Here is a 24,258-nt window from a genome sequence, read left to right as displayed (position 1 = left end):
CCTTACTGCGTTGTCCCAAAAGGTTAAAATAGAAATAGCCACAGCCCCGTCAGTCTCTGGGGGAGTGTCTGCGCGGCCTCCTCTTCAGAAGAGATGACTAGGTACCACACAGCCTTGGAGGTCTGAGAAGAACTCGGCAGCTCATCCCGCCGATGCCTGCTGCGCTGTCGGGTCTGCTCGTGGCCACCTTTTACTATCACCTCTGGACAACGACGGGTCACTCCGTTAGAGGGACGTTTAACACCTGAAAAGTTCAGGCCCAACATCAGAAATCTTCCCCTGACTCAAAAACAGACTAAAACCTGGCACAGGAATGAAATAACCTGGATTTTGCTCAAAGTAAACCAATAGTCATTATACAGTATTTACACTGTACGTACGAGTCACAACTGTTCATTTTGCTATCAAACAGATGGGAGCAAAAAGTACCTCATTGTTGGAATACGTTATGTGCTGCTTAAACAATGCTTTGTGGAAGGCTGTGCAAAGAAAACAAACATGTCTGTACTGTAGTAAAGTGTTACAAAACAAAACTTAGTAGAGCTGGCAGCTAAGGAGCCGTCGCAGTGGGTCTGGGCAGCCTTAGTTACTGGACAGAACTTGTTGCAGGCGGTCCTTTGCAGTTTGGGTAATTATAACGTGAGCGAACAGCTGTTGATATTTGCTAGTTTAAAATGTCCGTGAACTTCTTTGAGGCCTGTGCCATGTGGATTTAGCAGATCCCGTTTGGGCTTAAAACCACACATAGCTTTAAAAGTAAAATTCCTCCTTTTTGTAAGGACGCTGGGGACTGTGACCTCCTACTAGAGGTTTGATTACAACATCATATTCTCCCAATATACTCAAAAAAGCAAGGTCAGGCGTGGACTGTGTCAAAGACTGACCGGGTACCCACTGTCAGTATATTTTATGCACCTTACTCCCTTTCTCCTGCCATACTTGCTGTGTGTGAGTGTTCCCATCTAACAGCTCTACGTTTTACCACCCACACATCCACTGTGTTTTAAGAGAGCTGGAGCTGAAGAGCAAACCTGACCCTCTTCAGAAACACCTCTTCTCTCCTCCCGTGCACATAATTACGGCAGCATGCGTTTGTGGAGAACCCGCAATGTGCTGTGCGCTGCGGGGGATAAGAATTATGATGATCATTACTTCTCAGTTCCCAGTGATGAGAAATGACGCGTCCTCCAGATTATGTCTGAAACTGTTCTCCACAGTGGGAGTTGCCCGGCACGCTGAGGAGGGCACAAGCCAGTGAGCTCCAGCTATGACGCACGGGGACAGTACGCACCGTGTATTTGTGTGTGCTGGGGAAGAGGCCGACCAAGAGAACCGTCTCAGGGTCAGTGGCAAATTACATCCATTCTGAACCGTGCCCATTATAGACATTACCTGAGCCACCTGCCCACTCCTTACGTCCCTTCAGCGTCATCTGCATCCTCAGGGCCTCCTGCAACTGCGGCATTTCCAGGATGGAGGTTTCTCCACATCCGTACAGAAGAGATATGAAGCGGCTGAAGAGTGAAATCAAAAAGCCACAAGCAGCCCCCTCCCGATACTTGCATGGTTCAGCTAACTCACATGGACAGAAAGAATGCAAAATTCAGTAGTAACTGTGTCCACCAAGAAGCAATCTGAGATGGCCACCCATTTCACTGAACTGAAAGTCAACTCAGAATGCTTCAAGAAAGCCCATATATTATTCTATCACTGAAAGAGGATTTCAGATGCTTTTTGTCTCCCGTCAATACAAATCTGGCTGGGCTCAGTAAGTTATATTAAATGCACATGTATCTCCTTCAAGCCACATTTCATGCTCTCCAAACATCTTTCTCTAAATTAGATCCTTTCATATTCCTTGAAAAGCTCAGTTCTTAATTAGGAAAGAGGTCTGAGTTTCCATTTTCATTAATTCATTTGATTTCAAGATTTCGAAGCCAGAGTAATTGCAACTAAATGAAACTTATTGAAAGGCAAAAAGATACAATCAGTTTCAGACAATGAGAAATTTACGAATTTTTTTAATGCAAGTAAAGGGTAGGTCTAAGTGTCCTGGCTAAACCCAGTCCTTGACAATGCAACAATCTCCAGAGAAGTAATGATATATGTTTTGCTTCTCTGAATGAACTCGGAGGTTTGGCTAGATTAATGCTTAAATCACTTAATTATTTGGCTTAATTCACATGCCGTTCTTCACTTTCAGATCCCTCCCGCTCCCCTCCAATCACTCCGCTCCACCGCACCAGGTCCGTGCCAAGATCTCTGAGCTCAGACTTCATTCTCTCTAAACATCTTTTCATATTATGTGGCTCAGATTAAATCTTCTTCGCTAATTTGTTATTGCAATCACAGATGTGCTTCTGGATTCAAGTTCCCCTTTGCATCACAAATACTGGAATGCAAACCAGAAGTGAGGAGTCGGTATCTAATTTCCACTCTTTCAAACCGTAATTTGTCTCTGATGATCTTTTGAAGATGACGAATGAGTTATACAAAGACAGATAAAATATTAATATTTTTCAAACTAATGGAAGGGGAGATTTCACCCCAGTCTTGGGCTACTCAAGATAACTTGACAAACTTTCCAAAGCTGTACTTCCAAGACACATGAATCATTTTTATATCCTGGAATGTGCCCTAAGAGAAAGAAGGATCTGAAGATTTCCTAGTAAAGCGAATGATATTGCAAACCTGTGGGCAGCATCTCACATGTTTCTACTTAATTAGAATGAGACTTTACTTACAGATACCACTTCTATACATTTACATTGTCATAGAAAATAAATGACACAGAGTAGTGTGGAAAGCTCAGAAAACCTATCTAAGAAAGTACTCCCTAGAACAAAACCGTATGTTTTATTCTGAATGGTACCCAGAGCTTTAAAGTATTAATAACCAGCACATTTCTTGCCACAAAGGCAAAGACAAAACACAGATGAAAATGCCATTAGCATTAATAAATATAAACAACCCTGTAAACAAAATGTATCTATTAATTATAAAATACATTTTAAAAGGTATCTGACCAGATTATAGAAGGCCAATATGCATCTAATTCCTCCTGTAGGTAATTTGCTTAAGTATTTTCAATTGGCAACTGAGCTTATAGAAAATCTGTTTTGCTTCTTATTACTCATAGGTTCAATAACAATAAGCTATGAAATGGTACTTCTAGAACAAGCTCTCCCATGACACCTTAGATAAATTTGTGGGTCTAAAAAATAACCCCTGTATTGAGGTTATATAAATTGATATTAAAGCTCAGCAAAGATCTGCTTTACACTAAATCATCTAGAAATAGCACACCCTTTCTCCATTGAAGGGCATGAGGTAAATAACTGAAGAGGAGGTAAAAACAGATAATCAATTATTTCAGTCGGCTTCAGGGTTAGTGCTGAAATTTTCAGCCCCTTAGAGAAAAAGCAAAAATCAATATAGCACAGTATTTTGAGATAACAAAGAAAGAAACATCTCAAAGGCATTTGCAACATGTGATAAAAGTATAAAGTCCGCTGTCACCTTCAGCTGCTCTACCACACAGTGTAAATGAACAAAATTATTCCTGATTCTTTGCCGAACTGACTGTGCAGGGTTAGAAAACAGAAAAAAAAGAAAATTGCGCAGAAGGCTCGTAAAACATTTCAATTACCCAACCTCTGTCTCATGGACCAATGCAGCAAAACAGAACGAGCAAGAATACTTTTCAGTTCAGCCAGTGGACGGTGGAGTCAAACACCCGTAGGGACTGTGGGAGAACAGGCTTGACGGGAGCTTTGAAACTATGGAAGAAGGCAGCAGTTGTTCATGCAGCTAAAAGATGAGGAGCAAGTGAAGCTATGTGCTGCAAACTCTATTTTAATTGTTCTTTATGCAACTGGACCTCTTTCCAAGATCCGCCTGGGCAAAACCCAGGCTACCAGAGCATCCCATCACGGGAGGAGACTGTCTATCTGCCTTTCTGGACAGCTTTCAGTTGCCTTTATGTTAACGTATCATTCAAGCATGTATTTACAACGTCTCCCCCTCTTCTTCTCACTCCATTATTTGTATGAGTCCTGATCTATTTTGCATTCCTTCCCCAATACCAGAAGCCGGTGAATTAGCACAGGTAAGAGAGAATAATAGAGATTGTCCGAGACAAGTCTATTTTATGCGGTTTTGCCTAAGCAAATGCAGTAAAGCTCTGACAACACACTGATTTAAATGTTGGTGATGGTCTCAGATTCTCTGTTTCTTATTTCAGTTTCAGAGATACTTTTTTCCCACAGGATTAAACCCCAAGGGAAATTTAAATACAACAGTTTCCCCAGGGATGGGCTATGATACACAGAATATTTAGGTATTTGCTCTAGATGAATTGTGCGCCATATGCTGTTGAATTTCCATCAGCTTTAGAGATTTATTGTCTTCTAAGGGAAAATTATCACTTTTAGACACCAAGGAGCTTTCCTTTTAGACCTAGAACTACAAACCAACTATCCTTTGTAAAAAAAAAAAAAAAAAAAAAAAAAAAAGGAAAGATAAAATGAAAACAGAAAAATCATATTTTCCAGCTTAGCCCGGGGAAGAGCTGGTGACCACAAAAGAGATATATTACTGAGGAGCACTGAATGAAAAAAATCTGTTGAGCACCTGAAAATTTCTAACAATAGGCCAACCACAGCGTTATCCGCCCCAACCACACCACGCTCTGCATCCCGTCTACTTCCTCCATAGCTACTGACACAAAACTGCAGAAAAGATATTGAAAAGGGAAAAAAAAAAAGACTCACAACCAGCTCTGGACTAAACATGTTTTCATTCAGATGATCCTTCAAAAAAAAAAAAAAAACCCCAAAAACCACCCCAAACCCATCACCACGTCTCTGTTCATTGCTAATTAAAAAGAAGACAGCTCTGCGACACAGCCCATGTGATCTACCAGGACTTTACGACCCGAACGTCTCAGAATGTGTTTTGAATTACTTCATGCTTATTGTAAACAGTTGAAATTGTCATCTCAGGATTTGGTCTATTTATGATGCACTGCAGTTAAATCCTCTCCTCCCTTCCCCCTTCCTGAAAATCTTTTGAAGCTTTGATGCTTCTCAGAGTAACAGATGACACAGATATGAGTCTGCTGCTGCCACCCAACATTGTTTATGGCATTATACTCCCAGAAAGCCATCGAAGGGCCTCTGGTGAAGGCTGATTATTTCTGTGTAACAAGTTTTCCATAAAATCCAGAAAGATATGCAAAAGAGACTTCACCCATCTTTCAAAAGACTAATCTCCCCACGCAAGTTTTGTTTATAATATTTTAGAGCATGTACTTTGGAAAGCGGCAACAAGGAAAGTGCTACTACGGGGCACAGTCAACAGTTCACATGGACGTTGTATTTTTTTTACATGGACACCGTACTTTTTCATAAGCTGTGTCAACAGAATGGCTTATACATCTCTTTCTTGAACCTCCAAAATTCCTCAAAGAAAGGAATTTTCCTCAGGCTGTCTACTACTGTTTTCTAAAACTATCTTGTATGTTCACAAGAGCCTCTATCGCTGCTGCAGCCGAGTACCTACGAGGCAGAGGTGTGCCACTGTCTCCATTTCCAGATGAGCAACTACAGATGGAGAAGCTAATTGATCTGTCCATGAATTACACGGGAACTCTGTAGCACAACATAAAATTTAACAATTCCTTCCAGAGCCACAACTACTTCCTCCCGAAAACAAACCTCTTCAGGTAATTAAAACCCCAACCTCCGTGGCATCCTGATCCACCTCTGTGATTTCAGCGTCCATCCTTGAATTAATAATAAAATTTAAAAGAACAAACAAAAGGCTGTTAGGGCATTTTCTCTTCATCCAGTTGAGACGGGATTATAGTTAATGCTTTAGTTGTCTGTGTATTACTTAAGAGTCTGGTTCTAAGTTGTGCGATACTAATAATTAGAAGAGAAAGAAAAGCTATGGGGCAACAGTGTCTTCATCCTAGGCAACAAATTGAAGTATTCCCTACGAAGTTTTAGGTATTTAAAAATGCAGACAAATCCAAACCTTATTCTTTGAAATGTGGAGATGGCAAAAGTTTGCAAAGCAGGTTTTGATAAAGGAGAAAGAATGGTCTCCACTTCACATCAAATCATAGAAAATGTGGCTTATGGGACCTCAGAGGTTCCTGCTCCATGTCAGGATCAACTATACCTCTCATTAGCAGCTGTTTCTCTGGCTTTTCTAAAAATCAAGGGCACTCTGAGAGACTTCAGAGCTTCCCTTCCTTACTGTACGCATGTAAATACATTCTCTTCTCATTATCTTCATTACTGAGCTCTTACTTGGCTGCCTGGTAAGGCCATTCTTCTTGTCCCTGCTAGACGGGGAGCATATCTAACAGTGACACAGAAACTAATTACTCCCTCTTGCTTTCCTGCAGCCTTTTGCATTCTGGAAGATTTATCGCGTCTCTGCCAGCCTCTGCCTCGCCAGACCGACACTCCCAGTTCTTTGGTCCTCACCGCAGGCCATGGTTTCCAACCTCCAACCGTTCCCCGCGCTCCTTCTTGTGTTCTCCCCAGGTGACCCCTCTCTCTCTTTTATTTTAATGGCTGTTCTCCTTCCCGGTGATTATTCAACGAGGATCTAGTGTGAAAGACATACGGTCTCCAGGGCTGCGATCTCCTGTGAGATTCAGTGCCTCAGTGGTGAGATGCGCAGTCTCCCGCCTACACTCGCGAGTACTCCAACCGCGAGATTATTAATGAACAGGTTTGCACCCCACTGTTGCTCTCGAGCCATTCAACGCTCCTTTATTTTCCCCCAGAAAGCAAGAAGTCCACTGTTTCATTGAGGTATGCACCTAAAGTACTCAGTTGCCGTTCTTCTACGGCCCTTAAAAAAAAAAAAAAAAGTCTTAGTGCTGCAGCCTATTGCATATTTAAATGAAATTGTGAAATTCAACAACACGAGTGTATGAAACTGCCTGTTAAAACATGACATATTGCACCAGACTTCTGGTTTTTGTACTCCTGAGTAACACCAGTTAGCAGAATGCAAAGAGGAAGGCTTCTGGAAAGGTTCATTAGTGTCTCTATAAATAGCAAGTGTTTGCCAGATATGGGTACTACTATGCCGTATCGCAAAGTGCCAGCGAACACAGAGTGTTTAGAGCAGGACTTTGAAGCACGGGAGTAAGCCAGAGTCTTCCGGCAGGTTTAAAAGTATATATAGTCTTTTGGGAAATTTTTATCCAGGCTCGTCAACATGAAAATAGAGAAGGGCTCTGCAGGGCTTCCCCCTACCGTGCTGATTTCCTGAGATGCTGAGGGAAGGAGCCTTTTAGAGCCATATCACAAAGCTTAAACGAGAAGTCTTGCTCACCAGAAGACTGAAGAGTTTCAGAGAGGAACTCAGATGGACAACTCATCGAGGTGGACAAGAAAATACCATTTGAGGACGGAATAAACTGGTTACACTTAGACAAAGAATTAGGAAGAGCAAAGATGCCATGTGCCTACTCATCCCCAGGGGGACTCCTGAGCAACGGACTCTGACTGCCTTCGCTGAGGGATGCTGCATTATTCCCTCAGACAACGCTTCCTCGTTTTTACATAAGAGACTGTTTTTAAAGAAACCTAAATTTCACGATGCATTTGATGAAGAAGGTATACCGACTGCCCCCCAAAACAACTCAATCAAATTTTAGTTTGCAAATCGAAATTCACAGATAAGAATACTTTACAGGTTCAGACTTTACCTTAGGCTAAATACGTGGGGCAAGTTATTTCTTTTCCACATATTACAGCTGTGACGGTGACATTGCATCAACAGACAAGATGCAGCTCCCTAAAAACGAAGAAGCAAATTTGCGCATTCCGAGAGATGCAGAGGAATGATTTTGTGGGACAGGTAAAGACAGCAATAAATTGCCACATGACGTTATTTTATGCTGAATAAATTTCTGACTAGCTCATGGTAGACTGTCAGGAGCCAGACAGCACACCAAAAGAACAGATCATGAAAGTAATTTCACTATTGCTTTGGAGGAACTTTTGAAACTGTCGCTGCTATGACAAGAAAATATACACATATAATATAAAAGTATAGAATGCAAAAATGTAAAATGGCATGGTTGCTGCTGAAAAAACAAAGCATACCGTGGTATTTCCAAATCGTTTGGCCCGACTGAGGTGACTAATGTAAGAATTCACATTCAGGTTAAGTAATACACCTTGGTGACACACAGCTTTGTGTTTTACCAGTGATATATTGATTCGACTTTCACTGCGAAAGATAAAGATTTTGCTGGAAAAACAAGCCAACATTGCCTTTGAAGACTTCAAGCAGAGACTGGACTCTTCATCTAAATTGTTTAATAATGAAGGCTGTGAAGAATTTTTTGATATTTCTGTGAAAAAAAAAAAATACTCAACCCTCCTTTGTTAACCTGCCCAAAATGATTAGAATTATAGGAAATATTGTTCAGCTCAAACACACAATAATGGAGGAGCCCCACAAGACATTTCATATACGTCAGCCAAAATATCTGTAGCAGCTGGTCCTGTTGCAATTTTTAAGCTCTTTCATGGTGACATAGATAATATCCACACTTTCAATGACCGAATACTGTTTTTATTTCTTTTACAATATGCTGCTTTTTTTTTTTTTTTTTTTTTTTTTTTTTTTTACTGCCCAGTCCTAAAATTAGAACAACTCTATCTCCATATATGAAGTTCGTGACATTGGCAAGTACGGTACAAGGACACTCTGATAAGCTCTCTGCTTCTAAATGTAACTCCTTCCTAAGAACACGTCCTACCAAAGCAGAAACACTGATAGGAATTGCACTCAATGGTATGTATCATCCCTCTCAACTACTCGATTTTATGATTTGATTTCAACACACAATCTTCTTGTAACCTTATTCAGCGATTTTTTCCTCATATATTGTTGCAAAAAAAATTTCAAACTGTGATTTAAGAGCTGAATCCTGAGACAAGGTTGGAAACAGAGTATCTGTATGTGTGTATAGCCATAGGTGATATACATACGGATAGCGATATAGATATCGATATACCTACTATATCGATATAGATACATATGTACCTACCGGGCAAATCAGCAATGCAGTGGGAAGGCCTCAGGAATCTCTTTTAAGGAAACGGCTCAAATCTGGCTGTCATTCTCTCCATCCCAAACACACAGATTTGGAGAAATTGCTAAATACTAATCCTGTGAAGGCTGAAATTAGAGTTTACTTCAATTCCACACGCAGAGATTTCTTTTTAAATTAGTTAATAAAAGATGTATGGAAGTGTGTTAAAACTAATAAATTCAATCTTAAAAATAAATATGCAATTTAATCATCGAGCACCAATTTGAGAGCGGTACAAATGTATGCGTGAAAGAAAAATACATAATACACTAAAATATTATTTCTCAAAATGTTCCTTAAAATAAAGTGTTTTCATGTCAATGTTAATCTTCCTCAAAGACAGGTGATTGTGCTAAACTGGGACTGATTTATATGGCTCATCATACACTACAAAAATCTCAATTAATGTTCTTCATAGTGCTTACAAGCTGCCTTTAAATTGCCTCCAAGATGGTAACAGTGAAAATCCTTGTATGCAGCACTGCAAACACTCCTTTTTAATTCTTTGAGAACTGAAATCTTGAAAATATTTGTTCCCTTGTTCTGACGACACATGCGTGACTTACCCACACATGCAAGACATCCCTCTTTCCCCCAGAACAGCAAACTCTTGCTCCCTAAAAGCTGTACGAATACAAGTAACACTTCTAGTCTGAAAGGGCCATTACCAAAAAATCAAATTGATGTCCCGTGGCTTGGATTAGACTTTATTTCCATTTTATAGATGGAAAAGGGCAAGACAATTAAAGGGGTGATATTTGGCTGTACAAAGCAAACAATTTAGGTTTCCATCTTAAAAAAACAACCCAACTGTTTCTATCCATATCTTAAACGTGCCCTCTGCGACTTGCAGTCTTCCCAGGCTCTTGATGGGATGGGTGCTCTCCGTACAGTAGCGGTTCCCTTTCCTCTCCCCCTCCCGTGGGGATCCTGGGAAACAACTGCTTTGGTCTGGAGGGCTCCCACAGATCAGTTTGTAACAGTCCAGCCCTATTCCCTTTTTTCCTGTACAGTCACGGTAGTATAGGAATTCTGCACTAAACTTGCAATAAAAAAAAAAAAAGGTCAATATTTTGAAATATCTTTTTGCTGCAACTGAAGCATTTTACAACCAGCAATGCTAAAGGAATAAATACAAACTCAATAAACTATGAAATATAGTACTTTATGTTTAATTATGGGCATTAGAATTGATTTTAATTTCTCTCTGCAGGATGTACTTTTGGGGTTTGGTTTTGTTTTTTTACATATACCACTCACTTATTCACAGTAATTTACATGCCTCGATGTATCTCAGTAGCTACTTCACTAACAAACACAACATCTCTTGGCAATAAAAGGTTAAAATTCACTTTGCCCTCTGACTATAACAGAAATACCTTTGCAAGCTAATGACTGTAACAGGCTGGTCTGTTCCCGAATAAACATTCTAGGGATTTCCTGAGGTGTTGTTTTGTTTTGTCTTTTCTTTTTTTTTTTTTTCCCCCCATCTTTTTAATTAAGGGAAAAGAATTTGGAGGGCACAGCCAACTTAGATGCTATTTCAAAAATGCGTCTATGTTGTCTTTCTATACACTTTTTAAACTGAAGAAATACATTTACACAGCTTCTGGATATTCATTTTATAGAAAAAAAAATAAATCTTTAAAGCTTATCCAACTCATCTCTTTCTGCCAGCTTTCCTTGCCAACTCTTTCTTAGTAATGCCAGTAAATGCCAAAAAAAGTCTGGTTTAAACAATGTTTCTGTCTGTTGAAACCAAGAGAAATGCAGTTTCTGTTGGAGACACTCGATTTAGGGATCCCACTTTTTCTCCTGCTGCTGAAAACGCACCCTGATGGTGTCAGCGTAGGCAGAAGGGAGTGTGCAACGTTAAAACAGTAATATGCTAGAAGTTGCTTTGAGGACAAAATTACACAGTTCCTCTTACTGGCTTTTCCCACAACAGATTAATTTCCAGAAACTCCCCTCTCCTTTGAAAAAGGCAGATTCAGTATCTGCCAAGGAAACGGTCCTTTTTGGGGCAGGCACACTATGGCTGTTTAGATTAACGCATCTATGAGCTTTTGTCTCATCGCCCCTTGCCAGGAGCTGAAGCAGACCTTCTTCAGCAGCGTTTCTTTTTCAGTACAAGATGTACTTAATGTGAAAACATCTAGGGAAAGATGATGGAATGGGTGAAACTAAAGTAAATAATGTCATCTGAGAGACACCAGTGTAGGATTTCATCCAAGATTGCTGCCCGAAGGAGCCTGCCATCTCCAACACTCACACAAATGAAGTGTGCCGGAAAATAACATCCACCAGCGTGCAAAAATGGGGCATCTCAATGAAGATCTGATCCTCCCCTAGTTAGGCAGCAGCTTGGACTAAAAATGTTCGCTCCGGCGCCCATTTAAGTGGCCTCAGGCAACAAATACAAGCCTTCTGAATATTAAAATTATCTATAGGCTTCATTTTAAACACACCGTGTAAAATGCTGCCACCTCAGAAGGATGACTGGCAGGTTCATCCCAAAAAGGCCATTTTTGCGCAGGACTGTTGAAGCGCTCCTCAAAGGACGTGGTCAGTGGAGAGAGAAGGAGCAAACAAGGAGATGAACCCTGCCAAGAAGCCGCCCAGCAGCTTCAGGTGGAGGGAGATGGCCAGCAGAGGAAGGGTGAAAAAGTTCATTCAGCAGAAGCAAAATACAGTTGATCCTAAGGCAGGAGACACAGTAAGGGCAAAGGAATGAGGGCAGGACCTAAGAGCACTTCATTTCCTGAGAGTGATTCAAACTTCAGAGGAAACAACATATTTGCATCCTGGGACGTGGGGCAGAGGATGAAAAGGCAAAGACAAAGCCGGAGCTGGAGATCTAAATGGAGCTTAATGCATTCTGGGGGCGTCAGTGGATGAGAAGCTCAACGTGACCGGGCAATGTGCGCTGGCAGCCCAGCGAGCCCCCGGCACCCCGGGCTGCGTCCCCCGCAGCGTGGCCAGCGGGGCGAGGGGGGGGTTGTGCCCCTCTGCTGCGCTCTGCTCTGGGGAGACCCCCCCGCAGTGCTGCCTCCAGCTCGGGGGGTCCCCACAGCAGAAGGACACGGAGCTGTTGGAGCGGGGCCAGAGGAGGCCCCGGAGATGCTGGGAGGGCTGGAGCCCCTCTGCTGGGAGGACAGGCTGGGAGAGGTGGGGGGGTCAGCCTGGGGAAGAGAAGGCTCCGGGGAGACCTCAGAGCCCCTTCCAGTGCCTAAAGGGGCTCCAGGAGAGCTGGGGAGGGACTCTGGATCAGGGAGGGGAGTGATAGGACGAGGGGGAATGGTTTTAAACTGAAAGAGATTTACACTGAAAGGTTTAGATTAAACATTGGGAAGAAATTTTCCCCTGTGGGGGCGGTGAGCCCCCGGCACAGGTTGCCTCGAGAAGCTGTGGCTGCCCCATCCCTGGAGGTGTTCAAGGCCGGGTTGGACGGGGCTGGGAGCAACCTGGGCTGGGGGGAGGTGACCCTGCCCAGGGCGGGGGGGTGGGAACTACACGATCTTTAAGGTCCCTTCTAACCCAAACCATTCCATGATTCCACGCTGAGGAGCAGCAAGAGGCAACAAGACCCCTCCTTGGATGCAGCAGCCCCATCAAAGCCACCGTGGGTGTATCAGGGTGAGCACACACATACCTCAGTGCAACCACTGTCACTAGCAGCTTTATCGTTACGCTGACCAGAAGCATCACAAGCACATCCTTGCAGGACAGGGATGACATCAAGTGCAGTAAAATGCCTGCAGCCTCTGGCAGCTTCCCCACCACACGCATCACACAAATGGAAATGCATCCCACAAATTATCACCAAATGCATTTCGTCTCCAGTCTCACTAAGCTTCATCGTTCCACCGTGTCTACAATGCTGCAAATTGCAGTCGTTTTGTTAAATTAAGCTTCGAATGCTCAATTATACTTTAAAACTGTGTCCTTGAGGAAAGACAGTGCGCAAAAGGGACACATAATTTCCTCAAGATGGAAACTGAACACAAACTTTCTGCTACGATGTCAAAATGATACAGAGAATTTTTACCTCATCTATTCAAGCTTTTCAAAAACAATTGGCAGATTTTTGGGTAGTCTTTTTATTTCTGGAAAAACAGCAACACTTTGAAACCCTTTTATTGTCAAGATATTCCTACCGCCTTTTAAAAAGCCTTATTATCAGTCTTTTTCCTTATCAAGCTTTAAACTGCATGTAACCTCTATGATTTCTCATTACAATTCTGAGAAAAGGGAAATATTCCTATGGAAGAGGTAAATCAACTGGGGTTTGAGTAAATCGTATTCAAATAGAATTATAATTCAACAACAAAGGCATCAGGCTTGTTAGCAATAGGAATCAGGGGATCGACCAGCTAAATATACCTCTTCATCCCTAAAATATACACTGAGTATAATTCAATTTACTATGGCTTCCTGAGATAAGGGCCTTCATCACAGCATACGTCAACAGCTCTTAGTTTCCACGGTCTTTCCCTTCTCAGAGGACTTCGGTCCTTGGAAAGACCCCAAGATCTTCTGCTGTTACCTGCAAGCCCTGGAACGGCTCCCTGCAGGAGCCGAACACCCAGAGCGCAATGGTGGGAGAGAGCCCGCGGTAGGAATTGCCTTGCGTTCAGTTTGACTCAAGGCAGTCACAGTAAGAATTAAGAACAAGGGAGATTCTCCTTTTGCCTGTAAAAAAAAAATGATCACATGTTCACAGCTGGAAAGCGAAGTATTATTTTAATCCAGCGCTGAAATTCATACCTTACGCTCGCAAGATCTGTTGCAAGAGACATGAAATAGCCAAGTATAAGCTAAATTAGTTCAATATGAAAATGCCTCAGTACAAGCGCCTTACAAACCCAGTGTAACGCCACATAATTGCAAGGACTTAGTTTAAGATTTTAATACCACGTTAAGGGGTTACTAGCATTAATTGCTTCATTAAGATCGAGATTTTTTTTTTCCATTTTGTTACGGAAAGAATGATCTGTTTGTTAGGGTTTGGGTTTGTTTTTAAACACCAGTCTGAAAACTCACGTTAAAGAACATCGCTTCAGCCCCGTCACCTTACAGAGGAACGTACGAATGGATTCCTCAAGCTCGAATCTGAGACACTACCTCATAGCTGGTGGGTCAGAGGCAGCAAACGCAACAAAGCCCTTCTGCCACGTCCCATCGCATACAATTGCTGGCAGAGGGAGGCCGGGTGGTACGGGGAGACAGAGCTCGCCCAAGACCATTATATCACTGGCGATCTTTACTGGCCAAGTATGACAAAATTCCTCCCAGCAGCTCAGCGTGATAGAAGCTCATGAGGACTTTCACCCTGTTGAGGGCTCCACGATGCTAAGGGGAGGGGGGGGAGGGTGTCTGGCGGATGGTTAATATAAAACTCTACGTTTTCTGTTTATTGAAATAGCAGTCTCTCTCAATAATATCTGCTATTTATATTGTGCATAAACTATCGCACAAAACTTTACAAACTTAACACACTGTATCACTTAAGCTAAAAATGAAACGGACCATTTTCTGGGATGAATCCCAATTGCTTAACACTTCCCAGTATGCCCAAGCGTTTCAGGCAGGAAATGAATACTAGTATATCTAGTTGAAACTAGGGCACTGATTCAGTGCAGACAGAGAAAAGAATTTCCCCTACTCAATCACCAACACAAAGTTTTTATTGGTGGTCCCAGCTCCAGGAATTTCTCAAGCCCGTAGCTGCTCTGTGTGATCCAGCAAGTCCCTAGAAATTTTTTAGAAATGTCAGTAGACGTATCCCGGTTCAAAAATGAAATTAGCAGATTGATCGATTGGTTAAACACGGGGACGGGGCTGGCTGAGCAGGGAACGTGTTTTCCTCCGTGAGGACCTCCTCTTGCAGAAGGTAAGGCGAGAGGGTTGGCTTTAAGCTGCTTTCGCTCACCCAGTGAAGCAATCCTGCCCTACAGACATAGTCACGGCAATTCAACCAAGCACCGGAGGAGGTGACACTCTCCTTTTCCTAATAGCTTCCAAGCCAAAATTGTGCTATTTCTGAATTAAACAAATGCAGAAGAGTTATTAAATAATAGAGCATATTTGAACTAATTAGCCCTCACAGTGGCCCTACAAGGCAGGGGTATAGGTATCATAAAAAGCAAAAGAAAGAACAGATTGTTTACCAGGCTATTAAATTAATGACTACCAGGTTACTAATTAAAGGCTCAAGGAGCAGATCTCCCAGAGAATTTTATCGAGGATTAGTGCAGTTTCTCACACCGCTGAGCCTGCCTGTGCCAAGCTACATTCCCAGCTGATGACACAGCCTTAGCAGCATGCACAGCTCTGCCTCTCATAGTTGATACTCATGAGTCATAAAAATATGGAGAGGACTATAAATTCTGTTTATGCCTCTCTCTCTCTCTTAAGATATGTAAAGCAGCTATGTAAAAGAGCTATGAAAGCTGTCCTCTCAGTCTTCAAAGACTTGTTTAAGCAGCACTGTATGATTCCCCTTAATACAATTGTCTGGAAGTCTAAACTTTGGTAATTATTTCAAATGAAAAAGAACAGCAGGAGGCTCTGTTGAAGGGAATATAAACAATTATCACTTGCACGAAGGCTATGCCAGTTATGAAATAGACTTGAATGGGTTTGCTCTTGAAAACATTGAGCACTAAATTAATTATCCGACATAGCAGGTCTCAGCTGTACTCCATGCATCAAACCCTATATTAGAGACACGCGAGAACACCGAGAGGTGCAGCGGAGAGGGGAAACGAGAACCGGCACGGAGATCTTGTTAAACTGGGGTCTTTCTAATGGGTGCCCCAATAGCGTCATAATAATACTAAGATGGTGTTCACCACCATAACTCGGGATGATAGACGGGGCTACGATAGATGGTGCCTATTCTGCCACTTCGCAAGAGAAATGCAGTAGTGGAAGAGCATGAAGATAGGATCAAACGGGTAAGGCTCATCCCTGCTTGGCGGCTTTGAATATGTTCTTGAATGCCCAGAACTTTTTAAATTTTAACAAATTTAAGGTTATTTCTTGTTCCTTCCAATGATTTTTTGCTTTAATGGCAAAAATCCCTGCTTCAGTTGGTGTTGAATTACAGCTTTACGGTGAAAGCATGAAAAAAATGCAAAAAAAGGCAAAAAGAGTCAGCATAATATCTGATACATTTGATAAATTTGGAGAACCATAAAGATAACTAACAACTCCCAGAGCACATGATACTTTTATAGGTAGCGCAGAATTTCACGTTGAGATTTAAGTGATCAACGTCCGGAATGACATACAGATAATCAAGATTCTGCTGTTTGTTTATGAACGCAACCCATAACACGATACTTCATGAGTGAGGCAGGTGGAAATGCAAAAGCTACTTCTTTGCCAGCTCAATGAGATGCAATGCATGCTAAGCAGTGAAAAATGGTAATCTTCTGCCACTTTACATGCAGAATCTTTTGAGCTGTGACAAGCGAACACTTACAAACCAGAAGAAATATGGTCTGAGTATATATTTATAGCTGGCCTTCATCTTTATCTTTGCATTTCATTGCTAGAGTTTATATTCAAAGTATAACATAACACCAGGAAAGAAAAAAAAAAAAAAAAAAAGTGTTGCTACAAGAAAAGGAACTCTGTCTTCTCATCTTTCTTTTTTCCTTTTTTTTTTTTTGAAAACACTTCTTTAAGATTTTGCTTTGCGAACCTGATTTATACCAGTCCAGCGAGAGGAAGGAAGCTGATTCACACTGGCTCAGAACCTGGCCTTGAAAGCTTGAACTTGGTGATGCAGTTTTTATGTTCCTTGAATCCATCCCCCCCCCCCCCCCCTTCTCCCAAGGGGAAACGAATTTCTGATTTCTTTGGATTTAAGTCATCGGTGTTGGAGTCATAGCTGTTCTTCACCAGGGAACCCTCTGCAGGTCCTCCTGTCCTCTCTGTCCACCACCGGCATCTTTCTTTTCCTTTGCTTGTCTTTAACCCCAACAGCAATAGATCCGAATCTCCTGGTGTGCGGAAAGCCATCCAGCATCCACCACCGAAGGAGAGGTCTCACTCTCTGCGAGGCGGGGGAGAGGTGGCTTTTTCAATATACTTTTTATATATTGAGGTCAGTGGCAGTACTTTAAAAGACTCGGGTGAAACTCCCTGTGATTCAAGTGGATTACAGCTCTAATCCATTGACAGGTATATAGTGTGCATCTCCTTTCTTGGAGTCAATTATTTTTAAGAAGTAACACAGCAAAATTTGCTCATTGTCCTCTATACATGGCGCAAATTTAATGTTAAAAACCAAATTCTTTCCATCATTTGAAAGCAACCTGGACTGGTGACTTGCAAACTCAAGCAACCTAAAGCATTTCAGGGCTTTCCAGCTTCTCCTGTGGCTCCTCAGAAACCATGCTCAGCTCCATGCCGCCTGGCAGGTCCTTCCGTGCCTGCCCAGGTTCAGCTACGTTCAAATTTCTCTTTACGAATGGCAGCGGTAGCCTGACTAGAGCATACAGCTCCGCATGGAGCAGTTTAATATTGCGCTCGGACACATACAGACATCAGATTTACAAAAGTATGTGCGTGAGCATCAAAAGATGCAAAGCATCACCCAGCAAGGAGAGTTGCGCCTAACTTGCTCATATGCTTTTAGAAACCGCAGAGAATTAAAGCTTTCAAAGCGCTCGATCAGCCTCGTTGGTTATATTTGAGTCCTCGCAGGTGCCAGCAGTGCCATTATAGACCCTGCGCAGCCAGGGCTAGAGAAAAACCCCACACCTGAGTGACAGATGCCACAACCTGAGGACTCTATGTCTACTTGCATAATTGATCAGATCCTACACGCGCAAAAGGCTTTCCATTTCCCAGAAATTTAACGCATTTTAAGATCTGGACTAAACCCTGGACACAAAGCCGACTTCATTAATGAGTGTGTCACTCCGGGAGAACGAATGTCAGCCCAGGGCAATGCCACCCTGGGATCCCCCCCAGCGCTGCAGCTATTTCGTGTCCGCCCTGGATGGTCTCTGGCAGGCAGCGTTTCCCCACGGTTACAACCTTTTAAGCGCAGAAATGGAGCCAAGAAACCCTTAATGCCCCCGTGAAAGGCTTCCTACCCAGCGCTTGTCTCTCCAAAGGAAGGCACGTGCTTCAGGCTCGGGTCTAACACAACTGGTATTACCTGACCCGCAGCTCCTGTGGTGCAGGGATCTGGCACACATTAACCAGTGTGTGTCCCTAACAGGGTGTGAGGATAAAAGCTGAAGCCAAACAGATGGTCTTCTAAAAATCTCCCCTAAAGTGTTCTGTGTACTAAAACATCACTTACCCAACTCTCATCGAACTTGGCTTGATTTGCAGGTCTCAAGCCAAGTTGCAAGAAAAATATTCAGCTGGAAACATGCAGGGAAAAGAGTCTTTTCCCCGCGCTTGAATAATATAAAAATGAAACAATTTTTGTTCAAACCTTGGAAAAATTTAAGAAAAACAGAACCCAACCCTCTTGGGTTTAAACCAAGCACTGGGGGGGGGGGGGGGGGAATCGACGCAGAATGCAAAGTGATGAACGCATGGAAAAGAGAAGTGGAAGGAGAACTGGAGCTGTAGCGTATAATGACCTATCAACACGTTCTATAACGCACACAAAATTTCAGCGAAGGCGGAAATCACATCTGCACCGAATATGGGCAGCTATTGTTTGAAAGCACAGAGCAACGTTGCACAACACTTCAGGGTCCCGATTTCCCTGTCGCACGCCCACAAATACAGTTACTCGTCAGTAGTCCTGACTAGCAACAACTGGATACTCAAAATAGTAGCCACTAATTTTAGCAGCGTGTTCAGGATTATCAGCTGAATGTTATACCCAGCTAATAAAAGACTGTAACTGAGCACCATTAAAAGCTTCCAACTGAAAGTGGTCTCAATTTTCTGAATTCGATAAAAGATGTCAGGAGAAACGTTAACAACAACTAACAAGATGAACACCGCCGTACAATCGCAAAGACACACATGCATTTCCATACCAACTTCTCTTAAGTATGCGTATTTTGTTTTTTAAATGTTCTTCACTACATAAAGTTTCTGCAAGGGCATATGCATCTTTTTAAAGATGCAAGAAAGAAGCAATACGTTTCTGCAATAATGCTACCACAATGAGATCCTGGTCTTGGTCTCTTATAACTTCGACTTGGTGGGGAGGGCAGGGAGAAAATCGATCTGCCCAGTAAACGATACGTTCTCTCCAGAAACAAAACGCTACGTTTATACCTAGGGAAACCCAAATTGTTTAAATATAATTTGATTGCATGTCTGATTTTAAAATTGGATTTTTCCTACCATTAATTTGAACAGCCATTCTTAGGAAGTACCTAAATCATCAGATGTCTTTGAAAAAGCACACCCTAGCCGTGTTAAAGTGAACCCAGGTTAGAGCTAAGTAGCTTTTGTATTTTTGTTCTTCTCAGTAAGCGTAACTTTATTGCTACTGGTGAGCAGGTCTCTGCGGTTTTGCGATGAGACAGTGTGACTAGTTTCAGGTTTTCTGCCTCTGCTCCGTGGAGTGTGCTGCTTAGATGGCCCTCAGCGAGAACGTCATTAGCTTAATAATAATTCCTGACAGATTCCGAATGAGATAGTCCAACAGATATTGCAGTGACTCCTGGGGTAAATAAAAGGACGGTTTTATCTTCAAGATGGGAAAGAGAATACGCTACACTAAACGACTAGCGTGGTTTCTCAGGGACTAATTGTTAAGCAGGAGTATTTATGATCACAGGATTGGAGAACGGGGCCATCAGTGCGAGGCAATTATCTATACACAAATAACTTTAATACTTTGGCATTTTTATAACCACTACATTATTTATTTTACTATATATTCTATTGCAATACCATTCCCCTGGTTACGAGTACACACTACTTCACAGTTTTTTTTACTTCGTACAAAATTAAAATAAAACAGAGGAACACTTTGAAACGAGTTGAAGAACAATAGGCCCTATTTAACCATCAAACACAGCAGTATTTAACTTTTGTGCTTTTGATCAATATTTATGTGACAAGCTATTAATTACTCTTCTCCTCTACCAGTTTAATGCTGCTGTTCTTCCCACAGCCTGATCTGCACTTTTGTGTACTTAATTTACAACAGTTTCCATGGAAAAGAAGTATTCAAAGAAAAAAAAGTGCTGATGCAGCACGTGGATCTTTCTACCAAACCACAAATCTCTTCTAATGTTCATCTTAAACTGAAAGCAATTCTGGGAAACAAATTAATGATATAAATCACATTATCATTACTCACATAAAGATACTCTCGTAACTCTTTCAGAAAGCTACAGTGAGTAGCTAAAAGAACTCTATATGGAGAGTGCCTGTTTCTAATTAAATGATCTAAAAATAGAGTTGCACATACATCTAGGACCACGCCATCTGTGTTATCTCTCTGAGATAAGCCATTATACACCCACAACGATATCCCTTTCATCACTGCAGATACTCAAAACTAGAACTGGCCCTTCTTTCCCATTTAGGAAGGGAAGAAGAAAAAGGAAGCAAAACTTTAATCCACACAAGATTTTTTGGAAGTCACATCCCTTGTTTTGAAACCTCTTTTCACACCTACCTCTGTCAATCAGCAGCAGGAGTTAAAGCCGTCTCTAGTCAAGCAGGATTTCTCCGTGAAACACTTTCCCAATGGAGCAGAGAAAGCTGTTTCTAATGGGCTGTCTGGGTTGTCTGCATTGTTTGGGTGTGATGTTTTTGGCTTGGATTTATTTTTTTTTTCTTAAACTATTTAAAAATTTCACTTTTTTTCTCCTCATTCAGGCAATTTGAAGAACAATATAAAAAGTAAGCTGGAGCAAAACCAGACCTGAGTTAAAAAGGTTGGGTAAGAGAGATGCCCGTGACATCTTTGGTGATAATCAACAACAACAACCACCTGTCTTCATACTTCAAGCAGCAGCCGGAGGAGACAGAAAACAGCCCTTTTCTCCTGAAAACAGCTACCCATATTATCCGCCAACCTCTGAGGGATAAAAAGGAGGAAACCTTATCAGGGCCTGTCAAGAGGGGGAAACAGCCCCTGCTTAGTCAGAGCCAGTGATAGATTATCCCCTCGTTAGGCAAAGGGAAAGCAGAGCATGAAGGGAGACTCGAGGCTCCTCCCCAACTCCCCCACGGTACATTTGGGGGCCGTCTGCCCCTGACGGGCTCCAGGTGACGTCCCAGGCTGCAGGCAAGGAAACGACGTTATTTACGCCTTTCCTTAAAGGTCTTGCTGTTGGACTGCATCTAATCAAACAAAATTGTTTGCTGTATTTGCTCCTCCCTCGGTTTTGGGGCTGTTTCGCTGTTGTATGATACCATCTCAAGCAATGTACGTTAACCTCTTTAAAAAAAAAAAAATTCACTTTAAGCTTCCATTTCTGCCGTCAGCAATAAGAACGCCACTTTACAATAAAAAAGTATTAATTTCGACCAAGAACCTCATCCATTTTCTGAGATTAGGTAACAATTTTAGACAGCAGACTCTCTACAAAAATATAAAAAAATACTCTTAGAACCGGTATGATAAAGTAAGCGCATTTACTTTCCCCTAAAGCGTTCCAATCGTTATATGCCTTAGAATAAAATAATAAGCAAAATAAAGACTAACCTTTGAATAAATGCCATTTACTGGTCTCCACTGTTCTCCGTTCAAAAGGAAGGGAATTGTTATCTCATAATCTTTTGACTGGTCCTTTGGCGTCTGCCGTCTGGAGGACTCCAATTTGCTGTCCACATTCTCGCCTAGGGAGAGGGAGCAGAACTTCAGGTTAGTTGGGAACAGCATCTGACAACACCAACCTTGTTATTTAAGGGACCTGGCAGCGTATTTCAAAAGGAAATAATTCAGGAAAAGAATTAAACATTAAAACATTGTGAGGTCATACGGTCAGTGTCGAAACCTATACAAATTTCTCAGAGCTGGGGTTCTGGGAGAGAAGTGTCGAGGTGATTTCCACCGTTGATTAGATGGTGCGCTTCCCTAGCAGCAGAAGACAAAGACGGCACGTAAGGAGTAGATATACCAGCGTATAAAGATAAGGGATGCAAGACTTGAATAAAAAAATTTGGAGAGGTATCGACACCAACTAGTTAAAGTGTTACATCAACACTCATAGTAGAGCTTGGAATTTTTTTCCATTGAACATGATAGCAGGGGGGAATGCAAGTAGGTGGCTGTCTTTTCAGTGTCATCGTTAAGAGGGTAAGCAAGCTGCAGGGATTTAGAAGAGGTAAGATTTTATCAGAACTGTTTTTCCATAATTAAGGTAAGAAATCAGCGTTGATCATTCCACTCCCCAACCCCTCTTCTCCCCATCCCTCTTCCCAGACACGGTCGCACTGGATCAGCTCCAAAGCACTGGTGGTAGGAGCGGGGACAGTGCCCCGGGGGTGTCACTGGAGCCCTCCCCTCCCTGGGGTGAACAAACCCTGCGGTTGCACAACGCCGGCTCCCTAAGGGCAGACAGCGACCCCAAATTTTCCCTTCTGTCCCTCCCGTTTCTGCGGCGGGATCAGCTTTGCGGGTTGGAGTCACAGCGTAGGTGTAACAACCCGGTTTGGGGTTCCTGAAAGCTCCAGTTTTTATCACGCACAGCAGATTGACCAGGTTTAATCCCCGGTATCTTAACATCCCCCAAATGCTTCTTAAAGCACCGTCTTACTCTGCTAAACATGGAAATGTGCGGTTGTATTCTAACAAGTCTGAACTGTGTACAACAAAAGGCTGAATATTTACTTAGCAGCCTCGGCGTTTCCTATGAGCATGCAAAGAGGTCACAGAGTACTGAGAACCCCGTAACATCAAGGATGCACGTTCTCATTAGTGGGGAAAAAAAAAAAAAAAAAAAAAAAAGACTGGAAGAGAATATAAACTCTCACTGAAATAATGCCCTACTCCTACACAGTCAGATGACTTCGATTCATGCTACAATGTCAAAAAGCGATTTGCATGCAACATTTATCGAGTGTTTTTCCTCTCACTAAACATACTAATGGTATTGTGCCTGTCAAAGCAGAGTCCTAAAAACCAGTATCCTAGCACAAGAGCTGCAAACATTATCGAGAATAAATCTTAAAGAGAAGATAGGGGTGGCTTCCAGGTGCCATGGGACAGCCGAAACACCGGTGGGGTTTGCCACGCTCTTGACCTACCACCACCCTGAGCCCTCCGGTGCACTTGGAGCCCGCGAGGAAGAGACCTGAGCCTTCGCAGGTGCTCTGGAAATGTGTCCATCCTCCACTAAGATGGAGAAAGGCCGATGTTACCTGTCTTTCTCCTTCCCCCCATCGCCTTCGTGCTAGGAGGTGCAGAGGGAAGGGGATGGGGCAGTGTTTTAGCAGCTCAACCACGGCTCAGGGCTGAACCAGCTTACGGGAGGGAGAAGAGAGCTGTTGGGTCAGACCTGCCCACACAGCCCCATGCTCAGTGCTGCCATCCCAGCAACCTGCCCTGCCCTCTCTGGTCACCTAACACTCTCTGGGGATCAAGACCAGAATCATTTTGGGCAGAGCGACCCCAGTGCAGCCACTGTTAGACTTAGCTTAAAAACATCTACGCAGTCATTAAGGTTAAGCTGAAGTGAGAGGAAGGCAAGTTCAGGATTTTCCAGCATGCTTTTAAAACTATGATGCTTTCCCTAAAACATAAAAAAAAAAAAAAAAAAAAAAGACTAAGATAAAAAGATAAAGTATATTGGGGAGAGGAAAGTTGCTTGTTATATGGGTGTTCCTGTAGAGGAAGGGTTCTCACCCCACCCTCAGCGCAGCCCAAGCCCGAGTGGCAGTCAGCCGGGAACGTCAGCCGTTGGAAGGGGTGCTCCAAACCCTGCACAGGGTTGGGATCACCCCTGTGGAGGCGTATGAGATAGATACCATCTCATCTGCCTGGGAAGGTCTAAACTGAACCTTACAGCTCTTTATTCTGATTATCAGGCACTGAGGTCCCTGCACAGAACAGAAATTTATGAAGCATATCTCAGAGAAATGAGAAAAGTTTGTCTCTAGCCCTGATTTTTTCTTTTTTCGTGGCTCACCAGAGCAGTCTCAACTATATGAATTAAATGACTCAGGCCCTT

The 24,258-nt window shown here is 42.5% G+C and overlaps 1 protein-coding gene across 2 annotated transcripts in view; it reads right to left on the bottom strand.

Moving 5' to 3' along the window:
* Positions 1 to 24,258, bottom strand: part of ADAM12 (ADAM metallopeptidase domain 12) — a gene marked incomplete at both ends in the record, with an annotated part of 190,480 nt that overhangs the window by 151,446 nt on the left and 14,776 nt on the right. For both annotated transcript variants that reach the window (XM_082486654.1, XM_082486655.1), the window contains one exon: positions 21,792 to 21,925. In XM_082486654.1, the coding sequence (XP_082342780.1) occupies positions 21,792 to 21,925 (134 nt within the window). The remainder of the gene's footprint in view (positions 1 to 21,791; positions 21,926 to 24,258) is intronic.

Source organism: Vanellus vanellus, assembly GCF_965231255.1.
Source record: "Vanellus vanellus genome assembly, chromosome: 7".
In the NCBI taxonomy this organism is placed as follows: Eukaryota; Metazoa; Chordata; class Aves; order Charadriiformes; family Charadriidae; genus Vanellus; species Vanellus vanellus.
Note: the sequence above shows the minus strand (reverse complement) of the source record. Positions and strands in the feature narration are given on the sequence as shown.